A 26,680-nucleotide genomic window follows, 5' to 3' on the forward strand; every position below is an offset into this window, starting at 1 on the left:
AACAAACCTATGATGAAATTCTCACAAAGAAACAAGAAAGCACCCCACTATCTTTTACAACAATTCCCACCAACAATGGCGAGAAATTTTACAATACAGTGATTGAATAATAGCAAATGTATATGGTTGTATCTTTGATCAATATCACTCTTAAAAATGGACTTAGTGCTCAGAAAACATTTTAATAAATGTTAAAGTGTAGGCAAAGTTTTCCAAACAATTTGAATGAAAGTTTGAATGCAAGTGATATTGAAAATGTCAATTGAGATAATGAAAGTTGTTATGTGTAAATTGCTTTGATTCTCAATTGAATTCATAGAGACAAAAAATGTTTATGAAGCAATGTTGCTTTTCAAAAAAGAATTACCAATAAATAAACACATATTTAAAACGGTACCTATTCATAAAAAAAGTATGAAATGCATTTGAGAAAAATACCAGCTGTTTGGCTCCTAACTCAAAATATGTTGACGTTGGAATAATATAGTAACTAGCCGTTGGCCATTATCTGAGAAATAGCCGTTTCCACACTTTGATTTATTAGGCCAAATATTTTCTTTATAACAGCCAATCAATGGTCACAAAAAAGATTAAGTGCCATTTTTATAATTCTCAATGCATGCTAGACATTATTTTTATGTTAAAAATATATTGTAAAATTGCCATAATAAATTATTGTTTTTCATTCAAAAACATTTTAATGCAAAATCATATTTAAATGAAAATCATTTTGAATGTGTGATTTATTTTCAAAAGATTTTTAGGCATTGCTTCATATGGGGACTTAGAAAAAAATGTTTGTAATTATTTTATGAGCATTCTAAGTTGTTTCATAAGTTAAGAATGATAAATCAAAAGACAAGTCATACGTACAAAGTATATAACAATAAAGCCTAAGCAAAAATCTTCATTCTTCAACTTCATCTTGTGCCTTCATAGTTTTTCTTCTTTTGTGATGTGAGTTTGTTATCATCAAAACCCAGCCAAGTCTAAGAAGAAAATCTACTCCACAGTAGCGAGCTTCATCTTGATTATGTCGACAATTGACTAAAAATACACACCCTTCGGCTTGCCTTTAAAAATTGGGCAGCCAAGGTAAGTAAAAGGAATGGTACCAGCACTAAAGCCAAGCATCCCCGCAATCATCTGAGAGCGAGAAGTAGTCATGGCCCCCGAGTAAAAACGACTCTTGCTATTGTTAATAATTTGACCGCACACCTCAGAATAGTCATGAAAAATATTCAGCACGCACCTACTATTTTTTTTAGTACATGCACAAAATTTTAAAACATCATCCGCATACAAAATGTGCGTTGGAATAGACACACCACTACAATAAAACATAGGCTCAATTTTCCCCTCATAGCACGCCATGGAAAGCGCTCTGCTCAGAACCTCTTCAACAATAAAAAAGAGAAGCAGAGATAGAGGATCCCCCTGACGGACACCATGACAACAAGAGAAGAACCCCACCGCCTTAGCATTCACCAATATAGAAAGCCTAGCGGAATGCAGAATAGTAAGAATCCAGCAGTAAACACAGTAGAGAAACCAAATTTCTGGAGTACCGCAATCAAAAAAATTCCAGTCCAACGCACCGAATGCCTTTTTTATATCCATTTTCAAAGCCACATTACCGCCAAAATGCCTTTTATCAAGCATATTTACGGCCTCAGATGCAAGAATAATACATTCTGTAATATTCCGATCTCTAATAAATCCCCGCTGCTCCGGATAAATGATGCACATAGTAATAATAGTGAGTCTGTCTGCCAAAAGCTTAGTAACAATTTTAAATTGAAAATTTGCAAGAGCTATTGGTCGGAACTCCCCTATAGCCTACGCCCCTGTCACCTTTGGAATAAGAACAATCATATTGGAATTAATATTAGGCGAGATAATACAATTGATAAAGAGTTCCTGAACCCTCTGAATAACATCAGCTTCAATAATATCCCAAAAAGTGTTTTAAGTATGATGGCTTGAATGATCAATTAGGTCTTGAAGTCTCCCTTATATCCTGAAGCAGCTTGGGCTAAATATTCTTGTTGGGCTTCAGCACAAAGCAGATCGGTTCAGCTAATCTGCAAAACAGAATTCAGAAGCAAATATGGAAAGTCCTGAAATGTCGAAACATCTTTAGGATCGTCCAAAACAATAACAAATATTTCCTAAAATATAAATACTTCTTTAGAAATATTCCACAGTTGATTCTGTAAAGATATGTGCGTTGCTTGGTCAATAAGATAAGGAAATATTGTTTCCTTAAACAATAAAGGGCACGCGTACAAATAGACATGAACCCAAGCACACTGAACCGTGTCAGGATGTTGGAACATCATATCCAACATCTTATAGGGATGCCTAAACACATGTTGGAACATTGGTTCCAACAACACAAACAAGGATATTTGTTTTAGCAACAATGCAGCCAATACAAATACCCAACAATCTCCCCCTTTGGAAAATTTTGGCTAAAACAAATTAAGGCCAAATACAAAAGAATAGAGGGATTCAGAAGACAACCATTTCTCCAAGAGCATGAACACATACCTATGAAGAAACAACTAGCACACACAGCCTAAAGAGATACCTTAGATACACTTCCTCAAGTCATCACGAACACATATTCAAGAAGAAAAAGTAGCAAACAGTATCACTAAAGAGATGTCAGAAGTGTGCATACAAGAATACCTCACATAATCTTCAATCACAGCTTCAACTGTAGAGGTATTACACTTATCAGAGACATGCAGCAGCGGATAAGATAAATAGCATAGTTTCACAAGAGCAGAGGAAAAATAAATTCCTATGCTACAACTAGGAAACATAAGTTTCCGTACATATTGGATGTTCCAACATCCTTCACCACATAGAGCAGAGGAAAAATAAATTCCTATGCTACACTCAGGGAAAATAAATTCCCACACAAGATAGGATGTTTCAACATCCTTCGTAACATCAGACAGGAGTACCTGTCACACATAGATGCAAGGAAAAATAAATTTCCCATACCTACAGTGTACTGTCACCAACCAATCACAGAAGCAAGGGAAAAATGACAGACATGGATGTCTACATAGTACTATCACCAACCACATATAGAAGCAGGGGAAAAATAAATTCCCATACTTACAAGTGACAGACATGATTGTTTAAACATCTGACTCAACATCATGTCAAACAGCTTGAACTAGCGCAAGCACACATAGAAGTATCACTCCCTCTGAATATATGAACCTATGAGTGACTACTTACAGAATTATTCCATTACTCCCCCTGAATACATGCATATGAAAGATACATTTCTAATGCATAGATAAATGAATACTTCAGGTTCAGGGCATATGATCTTTCATGGAATATTCACCAACTAGCAGACCTAAGCTAGCAGACCTATCAAGGTCACACATAGATGTTCCAATTTTCTATAAAGCAGCAGCAGGGAACATGTACAACATAAATACTGAGAAAAATAAATTCTCAGAGTAGCATCAAGATGTTACAACATTAGTGCTAACATCTACACAAGTCTTCTCAGACATGTTCCAACATTCTAGAGAACATCAGCAGGGAACATGTACAATAAAAAAAATACTGAGAACATATTCTCAGATCATCATTAAGAACATCAAGATGTTGCAACAAACATGACAACATCTACACACACCTGAAATTGTTGCAAAATAAATGCAACAACAGAAAATACATGCATACACATATAAAAAGCTGCAGAATAGATGCAGACATACGCACATGCAGAAGCACATACATAACATACATAACAGGCATACAGAGAGACGATAATACCATTTTTCTCCCCCTTTTTAGCAATAAAATATGCCAAATAGAAAAAACTTCATGCACATAATAGTTGATGGAAAGGTTGTTTTATGGATTACAGACACACAAAATAGGCACAGTAGGTGCAGAAGATATTCAGGGCATAGCCCACACATCATACATTCAAAAAAAATCATTCAGCCTTCTCAGAGCTGCTCTCAGAGTCTTCCTTGCAACTTGCATCTTAATTGCTATTGTCAGCTTCATCTGTATCATCATCCTTATCAGTATCAGCTTCTTCTTCCTCACTTTCCTCCAATTCATTCTCAGCTGCAGCATCCTCTTTCTCCAAAGTATGGATCATGAGCTCAAATTGAGCTTTCCTCTCATCCAGCATCACACAAGTGTCCTTCAGAGCACCAATGATCTCTTTTTTTGTCATAGGCTTGGCAGCAGGAGTTGACACAGATGTTCCAACAAGATCTGGAACATGATCAGCACTAAACAATTTGTGGTGCAAGATGATGGGAGATTCCCTCTTTGCAGGAACATCAGCAGCAGCTATAAGACCAGGGTGTTGCTCTAACATAATTCCACATAACAAGGTAGGGAATGCTACATGAAACTTCACCGCATCAGTCTTGGCATGTTTAACATTTTGATCAAACACATACTTCTCAATGTTCATTTTAGTTTTGGTGCCCACATAGTAAATAAACATTCCCAATCCTGTAGCAATGTCTGAGGAATGTGTGGTTGGAACCCAGTTTGATGCAGCTAACTGGTTGAGAATGGCATACTTTACTGAGAGTTTACCAAAATAAATTTTACCCTTTTTGGGCCAAACTTTTACTTGGTTTGCAGTGATTTCCTTGCACACCTGGTTCTCTGTCACTTTCAGATCAGTAGCATTGGTTTCCGTAATCCCCAAGTATCTATTGATAATGTTGGGAGAAAATTGAACACATTCTCCTCTAACATATACCTTCTGATACTCCTGACTTAAAGGATTTTCACAGTGTTTAGAGATATTTAGCAAGAATTCTTTCACTAACTTTTCACAGCAATCGCCCAGATTGCACATAGCTTTTAGAAGCCCTCCTTCTTTGATCTTGTCCATCACATCTGCTGTAACACCCCGTTTTCCCAACATAAAAATTTCATATGAATCAGAGTATTTAATTCATAAACGGAATGTCACATACTTCTTGAAAATCATAAAATAGATAATAATAATTATCCTTCAAAATTCAACATCATAAAATCTGAAACTTTGCAGCGGAAAATAGTTCAACATAATAAAAGTCTTGGCACGCAGGACTCATCTGAATCTCATAAGTCTTAGTTCAATAATTATTCATAAAAGTTCATAAAAGACACGTAAGGAATTGAGGTAAAAGCAAGCCTCATCCCGTTACATATCAGATCACCTAGACACAAAGTGAGGAGTCCACTCACGAACGCCTCTAGTCTTTATTATCTGCAAGTTACCCATACGAAGGGCAACATTTTCAAGCAGAAGGGATGAGATTTCACAGTCAATAAATTAAACATATAATTCATAAAAATACATTTAACAACATAAAACATTATCAACATTTATCACTTAGCATAATATCAATTCATAATCAAATATCATCAGTAAATCAGAATCAACATCATCTTTTAAATCATCATCAGACATCATATTCAACTTGACACTTAACTCGACAATGCGACACAACTTGACAAATGCAACTCCTAACAACTTATATCATCGTAAACTTCTTGATATGCAAATGCATGTGGTACCATTCGGGGCATCAAGCCCCCAACATAATATGAGCGTAAATAGGCTCTTCAACAAGTGAGCATAAAGCTGCCAGGCCTCAAGCCCCCATCTTTAATGAGTATGCAATGGAATCAATCTTCCTACAACTTAGACAACATCATAACCTCTCTTACAATTCCATTAATATGGATAACTCCTTAAACCTTTACAACTTAGACGACTCAAGCAGCTTCACGACATTTAAATGGTCAACATCATTGAACAACAGCAAGATACGGCTTAAAACAGTGCTTGAATGCGTTAGCTTCATTTGAGGAATGAACTACATCAATCTAAATATCATAAAACATCATAATATCACTCATACATCATTACTAATAATCTTAGTCATCTAAACAGACTTCTGGAATATCTGAAAGTATCCTAAACAACCCTCATTCTTATTCTAAGATCAACTCATGACTACATGTGCAAAAGGATCGCATGGAAAACAATTTGGGCAACTAACAGCTTAACTCGCAATGGCAGGTGATTTGCTCGCAATGGCGAGTCATGGGTTTGCTCGCAGTGGCGAGAGGCTTTGCTCGCACTGGCGAGTGTCTTGACTAGCTCGCAATGGCGAGTGGTACTGCTTGCAGTTGCGAGCGATAAATGTCAGTACGGCCAGAAACATGTTTTTCTCAAAATTTCACCTAATCTCTTTGTTCTATCATCTAATTAACATCTAATTATCGCCCTATGGAATATCTAAGGTCTGTATACAAGTTTTGCATCAATCTAACATCTTTTCATGGTTCAATCATCAAAATCGATTTTTAACCCTAATTCTCAATTCTCACAAAAACTCAACCTAATCATGCTAAATCCATTTTTCAAAATCATACCCTTAATAATATTCAAAGTTAGCCTCACCCTTACCTGGTTATGATGAAATCGCAGCTCTCCCTCTAGTTCTCCTCTTTTCTGACTTTTCTCCCTTTTTCTCCAAAAGGGTTTCACGTAAAAAAAACGTTTCTAACTTACGTTGTTATATTTATTTCCCCTTATTACTCTACTCACCTCTAAACTTACTCTTTTCACATCACAGCCCAACTTCTAATATTTTTATTTTATTTTTTTATATCTTATTTTATTTAATAATAAAATAAGTCACACCAACATTATAACTTCACAAAATCATATACTTCACATCAATCTTGAAAATCACATAATTTATCTATAAATCATGTAAACTACTTAAATTCTTAAATCATATAAATCACACATATATAAATCATATAAATATATGTTAAAATTCATCAAATAATTAAATAATTACGACGGGCGTTACAACTCTCCCCACCTTAAAGAATTTTCGTCCTCGAAAATTTACCTCAAGCAAACAACTCTGGATAAGACTCCAGCATCTTACTCTCTAGCTTCCACGTCAAGCTTTCACCAGTTGCTCCGTCCCAAACGACCTTCACAAGAGGTATCTCTTTGCCCCTCAACTTTTTCACTTCACGTCCTTCGATCCTCACTGGTAATGTCTCAATCGTAAGGTTGTCTCTAACTTGCACATCATCTCTCTGGATCACATGGGACGGGTCTGGAACATACTTCCTCAGTTGCGACACATGAAACACATCATGCAAATTTGATAAATGCGGTGGTAAACCCACTCGGTACGCCACCGTTCCGACTCTTTCCGATATCTGATACGGACCAATAACTTCGGAGTCAACTTCTTTGACTTCAATGCACGACCAACACCGGTCATCAGAGTAACTCTTAAGAACACGTGATCTCCTTCTTGAAACTCAAGGTCTTTCCTACGCTTATCATGGTAACTCTTTTGTCGACTCTGCGACGCTTTCATCTTTTCTTGAATCATTTTCACCTTCTCAGTAGTTTATTGAACAATTTCTGGTCCTAGAATCACACTCTCACCTGTTTCAAACCAACACAACGGAGTTCTACACCTCCAACCATACAAAGCCTCAAAAGGTGCCATCCCAATACTTGAATGATAACTATTATTATATGTGAACTCTATCAACGGGAGATGACTATCCCAAGTTCCACCCTACTCAAGTACACAAACTCTCAACAAGTCTTCGAGTGACTGAATCGTCATTTCCGACTGACCATCTGTTTGAGGATGATAAGTCGAACTCAATCTCAACTTAGAACCTACAGCCTCTTGCAAACTCTTCCAAAATCTAGAAGGAAATCTTGGATCTCTATCTGACACAATGCTTGAAGAAACACCATGCAACTTCACAACGTCTCGAATATAAATTTCTGCCAACTGAGCATAGGAAAACTAATATTAATCGGAATGAATTGTGCCGACTTCGTCAATCTATCAACAATCACCCAAATAACGTCATTCCCTTTAGGAGTATTCGGTAAACTCGTCACAAAATCCATGGATATACTATCCCATTTCCATTCTGGTACATCTAACGGTGTCATTAATCCAGTAGGTTTCTGATGCTCCACCTTCGACTTCTGACAAATCAAACAAGAGTACACAAATTGTGCTACATCACGTTTCAATCCAGGCCACCAAAACAACTTCTTTAAATCATGATACATCTTTGTAACTCCCGGATGAATACTCAAGCTACTCCTATCGCTCTCTTCAAGAATCATCTTCTTCATCTCATCATTGTTTGGAATACAAATCCTACCTCGAAACCTCAACACACCTTGATCATCGACCTTAAAGTCACTATCTTCATTTTGATTACTAGAAACCAACAAGTCCACAAACTTAACATCAACTCTCTGCGCATCTTTAATACTTTTCAGGAAATCGTTATCAATTTTCAGCATTCCTAGCTTAACACTCTGAGTCGACATTTCACAGACTAAGCTCAAATCTCTAAACTGTTCAAGCAATTCAAACTCTTTAACCATCATAGCAGACATATGCAAAGTCTTCCTACTTAAGGCATCTGCAACAACATTAGCTTTACCCAGATGATAATTCAAACTAAAGTCATAATCTTTCAACAATTCGAGCCACCTTCGTTGTCTCATATTCAATTCCTTCTGATCAAACAAATACTTCAAGCTCTTGTGATCACTAAACACCACAAATCTCGAACCATACAAGTAATGTCTCCAAATCTTAAGCACGAATACAACTGCAACTAATTCAAGATCATGAGTAGGATAGTTTCGTTCATGAATTCTCAACTGTCTTGATGCATAAGCAACCACTTTACCATCTTGCATAAGCACACCGCCTAAGCCCAACTTGGACGCATCACAATACACCACAAAAGGTTCATCAGGTTTCGGAAAAATCAAAACTGGAGCCGTCGTCAAACGCTTCTTCAATTCATTAAAACTGTTCTCACAATGAACATCCCACACAAAGGTTTTACCTTTACACGTCAACTGCGTCAACGGAAGTGCTAACTTAGAAAATCCTTCTATAAATATTCGGTAGTAACCTGCCAAGCCCAAAAAGCTTCTAATCCCTGTAACTGACTTAGGAGTCTCCCATTGTGATACTGCCTCAACTTTAGACAGATCGACTGCAATTCCACTACCAGAAATAACATGGCCAAGAAAACTTAATTCCTTTAACCAGAACTCACACTTAGACAATTTAGCATACAACTTCTTCTCTTTCAGCACTTGCAAGACAATCTTCAAATGCTCAGTATGTTCTTCTTCTGTCTTAGAGTAAACCAAAATATCATCGATGAACAAAACCACAAAGTGATCCAAAAATGCATGAAAAATGCGATTCATATACTCCATAAACACACCAGGCGCATTACTAACACCAAAAGGCATCACCTTATATTCATAATGTCCATACCGCGTCCTAAAAGCCGTCTTCTGCATATCTTCATCTTTTACTTTAATCTGGTGATAACCTGACCTCAAGTCAATCTTGCTGACACGCGTGCACCCACTAACTGATCCATCAAGTCATCAATTGTTGGAAGTGGATACCTATTCTTTATAGTTACTTTGTTCAACTGTCGATAGTCAATACATAACCTCATACTACCATCCTTCTTTTTAACCAACAATACCGGCGCTCCCCAAGGTGAAACACTTGGTCTTATAAACTTCTTATCAAGTAAATCTTCCAACTGTTCCTTCAACTCAGCCAACTCAGAAGCTGACATACGATAAGGTGTCATAGATACAAGCTTCATTCCTGGAATAAGATCAATAGAAAATTCAACCTCTCTCTCCGGCGGCACATCAGGAATTTCATCAGGAAAAACTTCAGGAAAATCGCACACCACTTGTAACTTATCAATCACTGCTTGACTCTCCAAAGATAAGGATGCCATCAAAGAAAACATTAAAATTCCATCACGTTCTAACTGCTTTAGCTGCTTAGTAGACAAAAACTTTGCTCCACTTTCCTCTTCAGCAGAAGAGAAATACACCGACTTACTAAAACAATTAATGTGAACATGGTTGTATTCTAACCAGTTCATACCAAGAATCACATCCATTCCACTCAAAGGTAGACAAACTAAATCAATCTCAAAATCACGACCAAACATAGACAAGGGACATCGTAAACAAACAAGAGAAGTGGTCACCGAACCCTTAGCTGGAGTTTCGACAACCATTTCCCCATTCATAACAGACATAACAAGGCCCAACTTAGAAGCATAATCAAAATCAACAAAACAATGTGTAGCACCAGTATCAATAATAGCAACTAAAGGAGTATCATTAATATAACATGTACCTCTGATCAAACGATCCTCATTCTCAGTCTGAGTACCAGTCAAAGCAAAAACTTTCCCTTTAGTCTGAGCCTTCTTCGGATTCTTGCATTGAGACCCAATATGACCCTCTTCATTGCAGTTAAAACACACAACGTCTTCATGCTTACACTCTGCAAGTGTATGTCCCTTACTGCCACAGCGAAAGCACCGCTTAATATCCTTATTGCAAGCATTACTCTTATGGCCTTTCTCGCCACAAGCAAAACAAACGATCTCAGCAGCAACATCTTTCCTATTCGACCTTCTCTCATCATTAGCTCTTCTTTTTCCTTTATCAGCAGGAGCACTGTAAGGCTTTGGGTGACTTTGCTGACCCTTACCTCTCTTCTCATTCACAATCTTATAATGAGCTTTAGTATCATCTTCATAGATTCTGCAACTGCTCACCAATTCAGAAAAGTCTCGGATCTATTGGTAACCAATGGCCCGCTTGATGTCAGGACGCAAACCATTCTCAAACTTGATACACTTGGAAAACTCAGCATTGTCACCAGTGTAATGTGGATAGAACTTAGCCAACTCCACAAATTTTGCAGCGTACTCTGTCACAGTCATGTCGCCTTGCTTCAGCTCAATGAACTCGATCTCTTTTCTTCCACGAACATCCTCCGGAAAATATCTGTTCAGAAACTCTCTCCTAAACAAAGCCCAAGTAACAACCGCATCATCTTGCTCTAGGGTAGGTTGGAGGCCCACCCACCAATCATCATCTTCCTCGGCCAACATGTGCGTACCAAAACGTACCTTCTGATCATCAGTACACTACATAACTATGAAAACTCTCTCAATATCTTTGAGCCATGTCTGTGCTCCATCAGGGTCGTACCTTCCTTTGAAAGTGGGAGGGTGATTTCTCAGAAAGGTCTCCAACATTCTCACCTCAACATTAACACCAGCACCAGCATTTGGATGTTGTCCCACAGCTTGGGCCACAGCTTCCAACGCAGCAGCAATCGCAGCATCATTCCTTCCAGCCATTCTAGTCCTCTTATAACAGATAAAATTTGCAGCCTCCATGTCTCTTCTTCTTCTCTGCACAACACACAACATTCAGAATAACATAATGATGGTATCCCAACTGTTAAACGACTCTACTTGACTCAACTACTTGGCCGGACGGACCGACCTGCTCTGATACCAATTGTAACACCCCGTTTTCCCAACATAAAAATTTCATATGAATCAGAGTATTTAATTCATAAACGGAATGTCACATACTTCTTGAAAATCATAAAATAGATAATAATAATAATTATCCTTCAAAATTCAACATCTTAAAATCTGAAACTTTGCAGCGGAAAATAGTTCAAGATAATAAAAGTCTTGGCACGCAGGCCTCATCAGAATCTCATAAGTCTTAGTTCAATAATTATTCATAAAAGTTCATAAAAGACACGTAAGGAATAGAAGTAAAAGCAAGCCCCATCCCGTTACGTATCAGAGCACCTAGACACAAAGTGAGGAGTCCACTCACGAATGCCTCTAGTCTTTATTACCTGCAAGTTACCCATACGAAGGGCAACATTTTCAAGCAGAAGGGGTGAGATTTCACAGTCATTAAATTAAACATATAATTCATAAAATTGCATTTAACAACATAAAACGTTATCAACATTTATCACTTAGCATAATATCAATTCATAATCAAATATCATCAGTAAATCAGAATCAACATCATCTTTTAAATCATCATCAGACATCATATTCAACTTGACACTTAACTCGACAATGCAACACAACTTGACAAATGCAACTCCTAACAACTTATATCATCGTAAACTTCTTGATATGCAAATGCATGTGGTACCATTCGGGGCATCAAGCCCCCAACATAATATGAGCGTAAATAGGCTCTTCAACAAGTGAGCATAAAGCTGCCGGGCCTCAAGCCCCCAACGTAGTTTGAGCATTAAGCTGCCGGGCCTCAAGCCCCCATCTTTAATGAGTATGCAATGGACTCAATCTTCCTACAACTTAGACAACATCATAATCTCTCTTACAATTCCATTAATATGGAAAACTCCTTAAACCTTTACAAATTAGACGACTCAAGCAGCTTCACGACATTTAAATGGTCAACAGCATTGAACAACAGCAAGATACGACTTAAAACAGTGCTTGAATGCATTAGCTTCATTTGAGGAATGAACTACATCAATGTAAATATCATAAAACATCATAATATCACTCATACATCATTACTAATAATCTCAGTCATCTAAACAGACTTCAGGAATATCTGAAAGTATCCTAAACAACCCTCATTCTTATTCTAAGATCAACTCATGACTACACGTGTGAAAGGATCGCATGGAAAACAATTTGGGCAACTAACAACTTAACTCGTAATGGCGGGTGATTTGCTCGCAATGACGAGTCATGGGTTTGCACGCAGTGGCGAGAGGCTTTGCTCGCAATGGCGAGTGTCTTGACTAGCTCGCAATGGCGAGTGATTTCGCTCGCAATGGCGAGCGATGAGCTTCAAAGCTCGCAATGGCGAGTGGTACTGCTCGCAGTTGCGAGCGATAAATGCCAATACGGCCAGAAACATGTTTTTTCTCAAAATTTCACCTAATCTCTTTGTTCTATCATCCAATTAACATCTAATTATCACCCTATGAAATATCTAAGGTCTGTAACAAGTCTTGCATCAATCTAACATCTTTTCATGGTTCAATCATCAAAATCGGTTTTTTAACCCTAATTCTCAATTCTCACAAAAACTCAACCTAATCATGCTAAATCCATTTTTCAGAATCATACCCTTAATAATATTGAAAGTTAGACTCACCCTTGCCTGGTTATGATGAAATCGCAGCTCTCCCTCTAGTTCTCCTCTTTTCTGACTTTTCTCCCTTTTTCTCCAAAAGTGTTTCACGTAAAAAAAAACGTTTCTAACTTACGTTGTTATATTTATTTCCCCTTATTACTCTACTCACCTCTAAACTTACTCTTTTCACATCACAGCCCAACTTCTAATATTTTTATTTTATTTTTTCATATTTTATTTTATTTAATAATAAAATAAGTCATACCAACATTATAACTTCACAAAATCATATACTTCACATCAATCTTGAAAATCACATAATTTATCTATAAATCATGTAAACTACTTAAATTCTTAAATCATATAAATCACACATATATAAATCATATAAATATATGTTAAAAATCATCAAATAATTAAATAATTACGACGGGCGTTGCATTTGCCATCTTTACAACTTCCTTCCTCAGTTCCCTTTCTAAAGCTAGTCTTCTGTGGAAGATGAATTTCCATCTTTGTGCATTCTCAGGTAGGTGGAATGACACCTTGTCAATGGGTACATTTGCAACATTCTGCAATACTTTCTTTCCAGCAGACTTCCTTGGAGTAGAAGGGACAATGTTTGAAACATCCTTCTCAACATCATAATCAGACTCACTAGATGAGACAATCTTCCTCTTCCTTGTCCTTCCAGTTGTAGATTTTACTTTCACCTTACTCAATCCTTCTTTGGTCCTATACCAGCATTTTTGGTCCTAGCTTTGGAAGCTTCCACCTCAGAGGGAATTGTTTTCCCTTTGTTACTCCTTATCCTCTTGGCTACACTCTCAACCTCTCTCTCAGCAAGTGAAATGTCATCAGAGACAATATCATCAATGTTCACCATATCTTCGTCACTGTTATTACCAGACACATCTTCCTTTGAATCAGCCTCAACACTAGTATGTTCCTCTTTCTCATGAGGAGGTTTCTCAGTAGAATGTCCAGACAAAAATCCCTTATCTGAGTCAGTCTCTTGACCTGATTCATCTTCCTTAGAGATTCCATCATCATTATCCTGTTTGTCTTGTTGGCTCAGGGATGTTTCAACATTCGGTTCAACATCTTTTTGTTCATTAGTCTTCTCAGGAGAACGTTGAATATAGTCATCCTCCATAATCTTGTCATCAGTTTTAGGATCATCCATATTCATTTGTTTAGGACTATTTCTAACTGTATCTTGGTCCTCTGGCCCTAGATTTCTATTAGATTCAGAAGCAAAGGATTTTAAGGTTACATCAGGGTTACCTTTTTCAACCTCAGAAGAGGCAACATCAGCAGTAGTTTTGACGGTCGCTTCAGCATCAATACTTTTGAAATCCTTCTCAGAAGTTCCAACATTGGGTTTGACAGTAGTAGAAACGAAAGGGTTTTTCTTTTCGTACACGTCATTCATATTCAAGGTAGTTTCAGTTGTTCCCCTTTTTATATTGGCAGCCTTCTTCTTCTTCTTTGAGCTAGATTTGGTGGGTGTCTTCCTTTAGATTTACTGGGAGGAACGGTAAAGATTGGTTTGGCCATCTTAGGAACTAAAGCACTGGTTTCTTGAAGTTCAGAGTCCATGGTTTGTTTGAGAGCAGGAAAGGAGATTTTGCTGGTCTGATGTTGTTGGTGATGATTGGTGAAGTCGAAGGAATGAGCCGTTTAAAATAAGTGAGAAGCAAAAAGGTGTAAGTTTTTGAACTCCAGAGAAGCGAAAACGAAAGTAGTGATAAGGGAGGAGTTATTGCGCGTTGGTGGCGATTTCAGGTGGGTTTGGGATAGAAAACCTGGATTAGTGTGCAATAATGAGTGTGGAACCACGCGCAGTGAGCTTTTTAACTCCTTCAACTTATCATGTGGGCAAATATCAAATTTCTCTCTTAGTTCATCAAGTTGCTTGGTTTCCAAGATTCTATCTATAATACTACTTGATTATTTCTTAGGAGAACAGGAGACTTGATTACTTTTCTCATTATTCATACTATCAAGATGTGGAATATTAAGTTTCTTGAGAGTTACTTGATGTTCCAACATCATACTCAACATTCCAATTAGATTACCAGTCCGACTTTTTCTTTGTGGTGCCCATAAGTAGTAATTTTCCTTAGCGTCAACACCCCTTATTAGAGCAACTCCTTTCTCAGGATGAGGCAACATGCGTTTACATAAGGTTGGATTTGTTGCAGTGGACATCCTTTTTACTTGCTTCATAGCATGACTAAATTGAGAGTTCGACAAAGTTACCTTATTATTCAGTTCAGAGATCTTTGCTTGATGACTGATCCTATCATTCTCCAATTTATTGGTAATATTTTTCTTCTCCTCGAGTTGTTTCCATGTGTTAGTGTTTCTGTCACTCAGTATTTTGTGAAATACAGCTAAATCATCATAAGCCAATTCTTCTTCACATGACTCAGTATCAGAAAAAATTCTACTGGATAATGTAGCAATATGTTTAGCAGATTCTCTTTCTCCAACTCCTTCAGAGTCATCATCATCAGACCAAGAAGCAGTCAGGCTTTTCTTGTGTTTCTTAAGACACACATTCTGTTCTGATATGACCATATCCTTCACATTCATGACATTGAACACCTTTGTATTGAGGATTCTTTTCATCAGACCTTGTCATCTTCTCTTTACTTGGTTGATTGTCGATGTTGGATCTGTTGTTATGACCATTTGTCTTAGGCCTTCTGTCAAACTGTTTGAAGATCTTTTTGAACTGTCTCCCAAGAAGTGCTAGAGACTCTGACATGTCTTCATCATCTTCATGATTTCCTTGTGTCTCATCAGAGGTCAAACTCGAAGTAAAAGCAATCCCCTTGCCCTTCTTATCAGTCTTGCTGTTGACAGTGATTTCAAAATTTTGCAAAGACCCTATCAATTCATCAACCTTCACACTTGAGATATCCCGAGCCTCCTCAATAGCAGGAACTTTCATGTCAGACATCTTAGGTAGAGATCTGAGGATTTTTCTCATAAGCTTTTCATCAGATATTTTTTCTCCAAGTGAGTCAAATGCATTGGAAATGTTAAGAATATTCAGGTAATAGTCATGTATACTTTCATCCTCCATCATTCTCAAATCTCAAATTTGGTGGTAAGAAGTTGAAGTTTTGCACTTTTTACCTTAGTTGTGCCTTCATGTGCTGTTTTGAGAATCTCTCAAGCATCCTTAGCTACAGTGCATTGTTTGATCAATCTGAATATATTCTTGTCCACCCCATTGAATAAGGCATTCAATGCTTTGGAATTTCCAAAAGCCAGTTCATCTTCAACAGCAGTCCATTCTTCTTCTGGTTTCAAGACATCTGTCCTGTTACCATCAACATCAAGTGTCACAAGATGTTCCCTACCTTTCAGAACTGCCTTCCAGGTTTTGCTGTCAATGGATTTGAGAAAAGCACTCATGCGTGATTTCCGGTAATCATAGTTTGAGCCATCCAACAGAGGGGGTCTGTTTACAAATCCACCTTCCTTGTCCATTTTTCTAGAATAGAACTTCCCTGGAGCTCACCCTAAAACAGGCAGGGTGCCTGCTCTGATGCCAATTGAAATTCTAGCGCACTTGTTTTAATATGTTCTGTAAGATGTTTCAACGTATGTAATGTTCCGTTCAATGTTACAACATCACAATATAAATAGAAATAAAAACAAGAAAATAATCGACAAGAAAGTAAAGAACACAGTGAGTTTGTTGACCCAGTTCGGTGACAAACACACCTACTCTGGGGGATACCAAGCCAGGAAGGAAATCGACTAGTGTAGACCTAGGACCTAGGACCTGCCCGTATAGACTTTTACCTAGGAACTCCAAGATCTGAGATCCCATCTCACTATCCTATGATCAGTCACAACCCCTGTGACCTATCAGACCTAAACTCAAACTCAAAGATGAAGGTACCTTCAAACACAACAACTAACACCTTGTTTCACAACTTCGGTGTGGTACACTGATGAGTCAATAATTAGCTAGTTTTAGTATAATATTTGGTTTCGTTTTAATTAGATTTAAGTTTATTTTATTTTAATAATATTTCCATTTTGAGCTATTTTAATTCAATTGCATAATATTATATTTCAGGAATAAATATCTGACGGATTGAGTCTTGGAGAAAAAGAAAGGAGTCTGGAGCTGATTCGGAGCAAAAATACGAAGATTCGGAGACAAAAATATGTCTCCCCCAAGTCAGAAGCTTGGCACGGCCCGTACGAAGGTTGGCACGGCCGTGCCACCTCCTAGGACAGCCTTTTGCTGCTTTTGCTTAGGATTTAAGCTACTCTATTCTGGTTTTGACCAAAAAGACCGCAGTTGCTTGTGGAACATTCTATTGATGTAATTGCTTAGATTTTAAGTCGAATGTATCCTATAAATAGAGTAGCTAGCCATCACAAACAAATCATCTTTTGTTCTTGGAATAAAAGTTCACCTTTATTTTATTTTTATGTTTTTCTTCTTCTTCTTCTCTTCTACGTAATCCTAATCATCTTGTCTTGGGATTGTTGGATAAGTCTAATGACGTAATCCTAATCAAACCAAACCACAAACCCTAGTTTTATATACATCTACTTTCTAATCTAATTTTACCGTTTTTATAATGAATTAGCAATTACTAAGCTAGGAAGCGAACGCGGAGGGATTAGTAATCGTTAAGTCATCATCGCAAATATTAGGCGAAGGATCGAAAGATGAAGTTTTAATATTGGAACAAGTTTTAATCCCAAGACTCTTTTATTTTATTATTTTTATTTTCTTTTAATTAAACAAAAATACAACTTTCTACCTTTTAAACTTTCAATCTAATCATTGTTAAAAGTTAATTGAATTCATAACTTCTTGTCGGAACGATATCTTTTTATTACTACATCGGTAAACCGTGCACTTGCGGTTTATCCCATCAAGTTTTTGGCGCCGTTGCTGGGAAGTTATTGCAATTTGATTAATTTTTTTTTTAACGATTAGACTGAAAAAAAAATCTTGTTCTTTATTTTTTTTCTTTTTCTATTTCTTTCTTTTGCCTTTAACTTCTTGGGAAGCATGAAATAATAACGATATGGCTGAGGAACGCACTCTTAAAGACTATGCAATCCCATCTTCAGATGAGTTATACGTTGTTATTGTGTACCCAACAGTTAAGGACAATTTTGAAATAAAACCTGCACTTATTTACTTAGTGCAGCAAAATCAATTTTTCGGATCACCCACTGAGGATCCGAATTTTCATATTTAAACTTTTTTAAGACCCAGTGGAACCTTGAATGCAAACCAAGAGGCCGTAAAGCTGCACCTCTTTCCTTTTTCCTTAGGGGATAGAGCAAGTGCTTGGTTTCATTCATTGGAAATTGGTTCTATCACTTCGTGGCACCAATTGAAGCAAGCTTTTCTTGCCCGATTCTTTCCCTATTCTAAAAATGTTCAATTAAGGAATCAAATCACACAATTCACTCAAAAAAATGGAGAATCTCTTTACGATGCTTGGGAGCGTCTCAAAGAAATGCTTAGACTTTGTCCCCATCATGGTTTAGAGAAATAGCTTATTATTCACACTTTTTATAATGGTCTTTTGTGTACCACAAAAATTTATGTTGATGCAGCTGCAGGTGGAGCTTTGATGAATAAAACTTACACAACATCATATGCTTTGATCGAGGACATGGCACGAAACCACTATCAGTGGACAAGTGAGAGAGCCATCACTGCTTCTTCACCCTCTAAAAAAGAGGTAGGTATGTATGAAATTTCTTCCCTTGATCATCTAGCTGCTAAGGTTGACGCCTTCACACAAAATTTGATAAAATGAATATTAGTGATGTCACACCTGCCCCTGTACCACATCCTTGTGAAGTTTGTGGTGTATTTGGCCATATTGGCATTGATTGCCAACTAGGTAGTGTTGTTAGAGGTCCTGAGCAAGTAAACTATGCTCAATATAATCAAAGGTTTAGAAACAACCAATTTTTTTTTTCAAACCCCTCAAAATCTTTTTGGACAACAAACAACACCACCCAGTTATGCAAACAAACAAAGAGTCCCTCAAAAATCCAGCTTGGAACTTTTTTTAGAAAATTATTGTATAAATCAATCCGAGCAGCTCCAAGAGCTTAAAATTCAAACTGAATTTTTGGAGGACTCTCTTGCCAAACTTACATCGAAAGTAGACTACATAGTTACTCACAGTAAGATGCTAGAGACTCAGACTTCTCAAGTGCCCCAACAGGTGGCTACTTCCTCTCAAACCTCCGAAGTCCTTCTAGGCCAAACCGAAACCAACCCCAAAGACCATATGAGTGCTATTACTCTTAGGGATGGTAAACAATTAGAGGACCTCATTGTGAAAGTTAAGAACAATGAAGGAGAGATAGGAAGCGATGAGCCTACAAGTGAGAAAGCCATAGGAGAGAATGAAAAGCCATTTGTTTCACCATCTCATGAGCCTAAAATTCCATTAACACAAGGTTTTGTTAAATCCAAGTCAGATGACCAGTTTAGGAATTCTATTGAAATACTTCCAAACAAATTGCCACCTAAACTTAAGAATCTAGAAAGTTTTTCCATACCTTGTGTCATAGGATCTGAAACCTTTAAGAAAGTCATGTGTGATTTGGGAGAGAATGTCAGTTTGATGTCATTGTCCTTTTCTGAAAGATTGGGTATAGGATAGACAAACCACTTTCTAACCGTCAAGCTAATGACTTTAAACGAGCACTTCGTGGGAGGCATTGGTGGGTTTTATTTCTTTTATTTTGTTTGTTTTGTGTTATTTTAATTTGTTTTGTAGGTAATTGTCCGAGTAAGATTCGAGAAAAGTGAACATTTTTGAAACCCCAATGACCAGAAGGTTGGCACAGCCCGTGCTAAGGTTGGCACGGCCGTGCCCGACTCCTAGGTTAGTATAACCACAAAATTTTCTTCTTTTTCCCTCATTCTCAAACACAAACATCTCTCATCCTTCAAACTTCTATCTAAAACCTCCATAACCAACAACCTTCAAACCTTCATATCTCCCTCATATCTTCACCAAACCAATCAATTTCCTCCCCAAATCAATTCCAAACATCAGTCTAACCCACCAATCAAAAAAAACTTTCATCCACCCAAACCCATAATTCACCAAATCCTTATTCCCTTTAACCTAACCTAAAATCCAAAAACTCATAAACGATACTCAAACATCAACCCCAAACCTAAACCAACCTTTTCCACCAAATTTTTTTCCAAAACCTAACCTTCATCAAAACCACCCAAGGTCAAGGTCAATGGCTTCAAGGAGAAGTGGAAAAGAACCAGCAAGATCTTCAGGAGGACCTCCACCAAAGAGGTAAGCACAAGAAAAGAATCATGGAATCAAGTTCAAGGACAACAAGCAAAGGGATAGGTATAAAGCTCTAATCTCTAAACCCTTGCATCCTTCTAGATATCCTGATTCTCATAGTTTGAATGTGCTAGGCATTAGAGATGATGTTTATAGGTTGCTAGGAAACCTAGGATGGATTGATATGCTGAGACCTATGATCGGTTATGAAAACTTCACCTATGAGTTCTTCAGTTCAATTGTTTTTACAAAGGATAGGTTGAATTTTGATAACCCTAACCATAGAGTAACCTTTCGGCTTATGAATATTGATTATGATATGTCTCTTAAGCACTTTTGTGATTCCTTAGGCTTCGCAAACGAGGGGTATATCCATGATTCTTGGGATCAAAGTCTAAAGCCGGTTGACTACCAACCTGCTGCCTTTTGGGAACGTATCACTGGTCTTAGGCAATTCGTCACAAGAGCCAACAAAGCTAGCAAACATTCACAACCCCGTGCTTAGGTACCTTCAGAGGGTTATGGCTTGCACCATTTGGGGTAGAATTGAGTTAGGGAACACTAGAACATATGAACTTTTCATGTTATGGGATATGCTATATAACCACCCCGTGAACACTTGTTTCTACTTGTTTGATTATCTTGCCGATGTAGGTAATAGGCCTGCCGAAAAGGGAGAGATAGTGGTGGGTGGCATCATCACATACATAGCTAGGCAATTTGGAGTGGGTGAAGATGAGGGGATAAATCCAATTGAGGGAAACAATAGGCTTAACATAGAGACCATCATCGCTATGAACTTCATTAAACATCATCCGCCCATGCAATATTCACTCAAACTCAATGTGCCTATTTTGTTACTACTTCCTAACCCATCTCGTACTAACACCGAGGTGGACACAAATTTGTTGTATGTTGATGATGACCAGGTACATGAAGAGCAGAATCTAGATGAGGGAGAAGGTGCTCACTTGCACCATGATAGAGGGCACCATGACCAAGAAGCCGGTGAGCTAAATGACAATGAAAGATGGGCATGGATGCAAACTGAGGTTGAGAGGATAAGCACAAAGTAACAAAGGCAATGTGTTGAAATATCGGGGCTAAGAAATGATATCCAAAGGGGCAATCGCATAACTGAAGAAAACAATGAAATGCTCCGGAGGATGATGCAACACTTTCATCTCCAAGGTCCTCCTTATGGACCTCAATGATAAATTGTGAGCTTTCCTCTTCCTCTCTTCCCTTATCTTTTCTCTCTTTCTCCTACTCCTACTTCTACTCATTCTCTTTCTCCTTCTCCTTCTCCTTCTCCTCCTGCTCCTCCTGCTCCTCCTCCTGCTCCTCCTTCTCCTTCTTCTTCTTCTTCCTATGAGGGGGTGTCACCACATTTAGGAATCTAGGAGGAAAGGATACCCCCTCGCGGACTTCCTATGAGAAAATGGTAGCCCCTAAGCAATCTGCAAGCCCCCAAATGTTTAAATTGTCAATTTAATTCTAACTAAATTCCCATCTCTCTTATATGAAATGAAGAAAGCACTTTTCTCGGTTACTTTAGTGTTAAGGTTAGAACCTGTTCCTCATAATATTTGTCTTATATAGGAGCAAGAAAAGGGTTGGACTGCACACACACACACACACTTGAGACTTGATGTTGGGTTGAATAGGTTCACAAGGAATACTTTAAGTTGTGACTAGTGTACATTGAAATAAAACCTTAAGAGAGACATGAGTTTTCAATTGTATTGCCATATGTTAATCTTTTTGTTGCTACTATGTCTATGCCTTTTGCTTGAGGACAAACAAAGATTCAAGTGTGGGGGAGTTTGAAGAGTCAATAATTAGCTAGTTTTAGTATAATATTTGGTTTCGTTTTAATTAGATTTAAGTTTATTTTATTTTAGTAATATTTCCTTTTTGAGCTATTTTACTTCAATTGCAAAATATTATATTTCAGGAATAAATATCTGATGGATTGAGTCTTAGAGCAAAAGAAAGGAGTCTGGAGCTGATTCGGAGCAAAAATACGAAGATTCGGAGACAAAAATATGTCTCCCCCAAGTCAGAAGCTTGGCACGACCCGTGCTATGTAACGCCCTAGTTGTTATTTATTTATTTGTTGGTTGATTTTAAGTATTTTATTTTATTTTTTTATTTATGTGATTTGTGGTGTGGTGTATTCATTTATATGATAATTGTTATTATTTATTAAAATAGGAAGAATAAGAATTATTTGGAGTTAAGTGGGTTTTAATTAGAATTAAGTGAATTAAGAGGAGTTAAGGGAAATTAGAAGAGGGAATTACACTTTGGAAGGAGAATAGAAAAGTTAGTAATAGAAGTCAGACAAAACATTTTTCTTTTTCACGTTGAAACTTTGGCTTTTGGAGAGAAAGAGGAGAAAACTTAGAAGAGGCTAGGAGAAGAGGGAAAACCCATTTTTGCTGTAGAATCTTCAATTAAGGTAAGGGTGGGATGATCTTTCTCTAATAATATTGTATGATTTCTGAAATTTAATTGAAAATGGTGATGTTCTTGATTTAGGATTAGAAAGTTATGTTAGGTTGCTATAATGAAATGAATTATGTTGAGAATGCATGTTTTCTATGTTGTTTTGACTGATATGTTACCCATAGAACCTTTACACATTGTTGCAAATCATTTGGGGGTTTGGGTGATCAAAAATTGGGTTTTTGGAGTGAAAACTGGTCTTTCCCGTAAGCTGTGAAGTCCAAAATCGGGCCCCGAACTGCCGAAATCGGGCCCCGAATTCTGAGCTGATTTTCCAGCTTTAGTTCGACAAAAATGGGCCCCGAATGGTCAAATTCGGCCACCGATTTTCTGTCAGCAAAAACTGGAAAACACTCACTTTTTCACCCGTTTCTGTTTTGAACTAGCTTTCTGTGTAAACATGAAAGTTGAAGATAATTAAGTTAGCTTTATAATGGCCTTGGTTTGGCGTGGAAAAGATTTGTAGATTTTGAGTTATGATAAAAATAGTTCAAGTGGGTCTTCAGAAAACTTTAAGAAAACTTAGCATAACTAATCCCAAGTTAGTCCAAAAACTTATGGTTGGTTTCCCAACTTCAAACTTATGTATTAGGGATTTAGTTGAGGTGTTTTATGAGTATTTGGCTTATTTCCTATCGATCAAACTTGATTGCTTTTGGAGGATGTTTTGGACTTTGAGATGAATGTAATTGATTTATATATATGCTATGTTGTTGATTTCCGTTGTTTGGTGTTGTTGAGTTGTTGTTGACTAAGTTACGGAGTGTGTCATAAATGATTAGGCACAATTGATGTTGTCGTAGTGGTTGTTAAGTTGTATGTTGTTATACACAAAGTCAGTCCATTTGCATACTCATGACCTGTTGAGAGCTTATGCCCTGGAATGTTTATCATTCACCTGTTGAGGGCTTATGCCCTGGAATGTTTATCATTCGCCTGTTGAGGGCTTATGCCCTGGAATGTTTATCATTCACCTGTTGAGGGTTTATGCCCTGGGATGCTTTAACCATCCAAATTATTGAGGGCTCATGCCCTGGAATGCTTGTCATTCAACGCGCGTAAAATGGTACCACATGCATATTGCATTAGTTGTTGTAGTTGTTGTATTGTCGAAGTTGTCGGTGTCGGTTGAGTTGCTGGTGTCATTGTGGATAATGAAATGTTGTTGTTTGTTTCAGACATGTTGATGTTGATGTTTTCATTAAATTGATAAATTATATATATATATTATTATTTGATTGTGATTCTCACCCCTTCTGCTTGAAAATGTTGCTCTTCGTATGGGTAACTTGCAGGTACTGATGATTAGTAGGATTGTCTGGCTCAAGTGTCGTAGGCTCTGATACGTAACGGGATGGGATACGCTTTTGTTGTTATTTCATTCGTTATGTATCAATTTTATAAAAGATTATGTTGATTTCGTTGTTTATGACAATATTATTTCGTTGAGGCCTTTGTGCCAAGAACTTGTGAAGTACCTGTTGAAATTGAATTATGTTTAAAAAGAATTTTTCCGCTGCAAATATAAAAGAGATTTTCATGTTGTTGAATAAATAGAATATTTTCTATTTTATGAATTTATGAAAAGCAGTGTGACACTTCGTTTTGTGGATTACTCTGATTTATTATATTAATATTACGTTGTTGGGAGAACGGGGTGTTACATGCTAAGGTTGGCACGGCCGTGCCACCTCCCAGGACAGCCTTTTGCTGCTTTTACTTAGGATTTAAGCTACTCTATTTTGGTTTTGACTAAAAAGCCCGCAGTTGCTTATGGATTATTCTATTGATGTAATTGCTTAGATTTTAAGTCGAATGTATCCTATAAATAGAGTAGCTAGCCATCACAAACAAATCATCTTTTGTTCTTGGAATAAAAGTTCACCTTTATTTTATTTTTATGTTTTTCTTCTTCTTCTTCTCTTCTATGTCTACAATGAACGTTAGTGAGTAGACTCTTCTTGTCTTGGGAATGTTGGATAAGTCTAATGACGTAATCCTAATCAAACCAAACAATAAACCCTAGTTTTAGATACATCTACTTTCTAATCTAATTTTACCGTTTTTATAATGAATTAGCAATTACTAAGCTAGGAAGCGAACGCGGAGGGATTAGTAATCGTTACGTCATCATCACAAATATTAGGCGAAGGATCGAAAGATGAAGTTTTAATATTGGAACAAGTAAAATTAGACAAGGGTTGTGAAACATGAGAATAGTCTAGTGAACCTTGAGACACATAAAGTTTCGTTCTTCAAGGATTCTAATAACAATCAACCATGAGAATAGGCGTGCTTGTTAGAGGAACACACTCACTGAGACCGAAAGGAGATGTGATAGGCTAAAGAGAAACTTGTCTTTAGAACGTAAATCAAATATAAAGTTAGAAGTTTAGGGTTTGTTTGTGAAGGATTCATTGTTATGATGAACCAATAATCCCAAGACTCTTTTATTTTATTATTTTTATTTTCTTTTAATTAAACAAAAATACAACTTTCTACCTTTTAAACTTTCAATCTAATCATTGTTAAAAGTTATCTGAATTCATAACTCCCTGTCGGAACGATATCTTTTTATTACTACATAGGTAAACCGTGCACTTGCGGTTTATCCCATCATACACAAGAGTATCAAACTCAACACACAGTCCTAAACAATTATCACAAACGATACAAGAAAGGCTCGCAATAAAGGTTCTAAACTTGCATCAACATGATACAAGAGTAGAGCACATGTAGACTCAAAACCCTAAAAATCTAAACTCTTTTTAGTATGACGGCTTGAATGATCAATTAGGTCTTGAAGTCTCCCTTATATACTGAAGCAGCTTGGGCTAAATATTCTTGTTGGGCTTCAGCACAAAGCAGATCGGTTTAGCTAATCTGCAAAACAGAATTCAGAAACAAATATGGAAAGTCCTGAAATGTCGGAACATCTTTAGGATCGACCGAAACAATAACAAATATTTCCTAAAATATAAACACTACTTTAGAAATATTCCACAGCTGATTCTGTAAAGATGTGCACGTTGCTTGGTCAATAAGATAAGGAAATATTGTTTCCTTAAACAATAAAGGGCGCGCGTACAAATAGGCATGAACCCAGGCACACTGAACAGTGCCAGGATGTTGGAACATCGTATCCAACATCTTACAGGGATGCCTAAACACATGTTGGAACATTGGTTCCAAGAACACAAACAAGAATATTTGTTTTAGCAACAATGCAACCAATACAAATATCCTGCACAAATAGACGTATCCAAACGAAGGGCGGAATTTTCCGTACCAAATCTACCGTTATGCCAAGTATAGAGAGGACCCAATGTGGGAAGATGATTCGACATTAAATTATCTCTAACATTTGTACAATATTTAGTAACACCAATGCTATGATAATACCAAGATGGAACATGTGCAAACGTTACCATTGGATTCGCCAAAAAAATAATAGAAGGCTTATGCAACAAATAAAAAATTTTGAGAGAGATTTTAGTGGCTGAATTACCAAAACTGCGGACATTCCAATAGAGAAAATTCGTTGATCACCTGAAGTAGATCCTCCCCTAGAGCGGGTTTTGTATGGTGGCGACTTACCAATCTGAAGTTGTTTCCTAACCTGTTGTTTCTGTTTCCGAGATAAGACCGGAGTAAAGGGTATCTTTGCATTGGCTTTGTCATAGTCACGAACACACATCCAAAGGTCCAGATCATGTTGTACGTTTGGATTACTTTGTGGTTCATAAACAGTCAA

General features: G+C 37.2%; 1 protein-coding gene, 1 non-coding gene and 1 pseudogene across 2 annotated transcripts; all 3 read right to left on the bottom strand.

Annotated features, from left to right (window-relative positions):
• Window positions 1-4,027: 4,027 nt before the first annotated feature.
• On the bottom strand, window positions 4,028-4,903 carry LOC146906569 (uncharacterized). The gene has a single exon (XM_085728882.1). It carries the CDS (start codon window positions 4,901-4,903, stop codon window positions 4,028-4,030), a length of 876 nt encoding a protein of 291 aa, XP_085585008.1.
• Window positions 4,904-5,808: 905 nt separating this feature from the next.
• Window positions 5,809-10,866, bottom strand: LOC146906570 (uncharacterized; annotated as a pseudogene).
• A 7,653-nt stretch (window positions 10,867-18,519) lies between these two features.
• LOC146906571 (small nucleolar RNA R71) lies at window positions 18,520-18,626 on the bottom strand. The gene has a single exon (XR_015020857.1). It is a non-coding gene; the product is annotated as a small nucleolar RNA R71 (small nucleolar RNA).
• Window positions 18,627-26,680: the final 8,054 nt, after the last annotated feature.

Source organism: Medicago sativa, chromosome 7, assembly GCF_051527215.1.
Source record: "Medicago sativa cultivar Bolivia chromosome 7, Bolivia_mono, whole genome shotgun sequence".
NCBI classification, from domain to species: domain Eukaryota; kingdom Viridiplantae; phylum Streptophyta; class Magnoliopsida; order Fabales; family Fabaceae; genus Medicago; species Medicago sativa.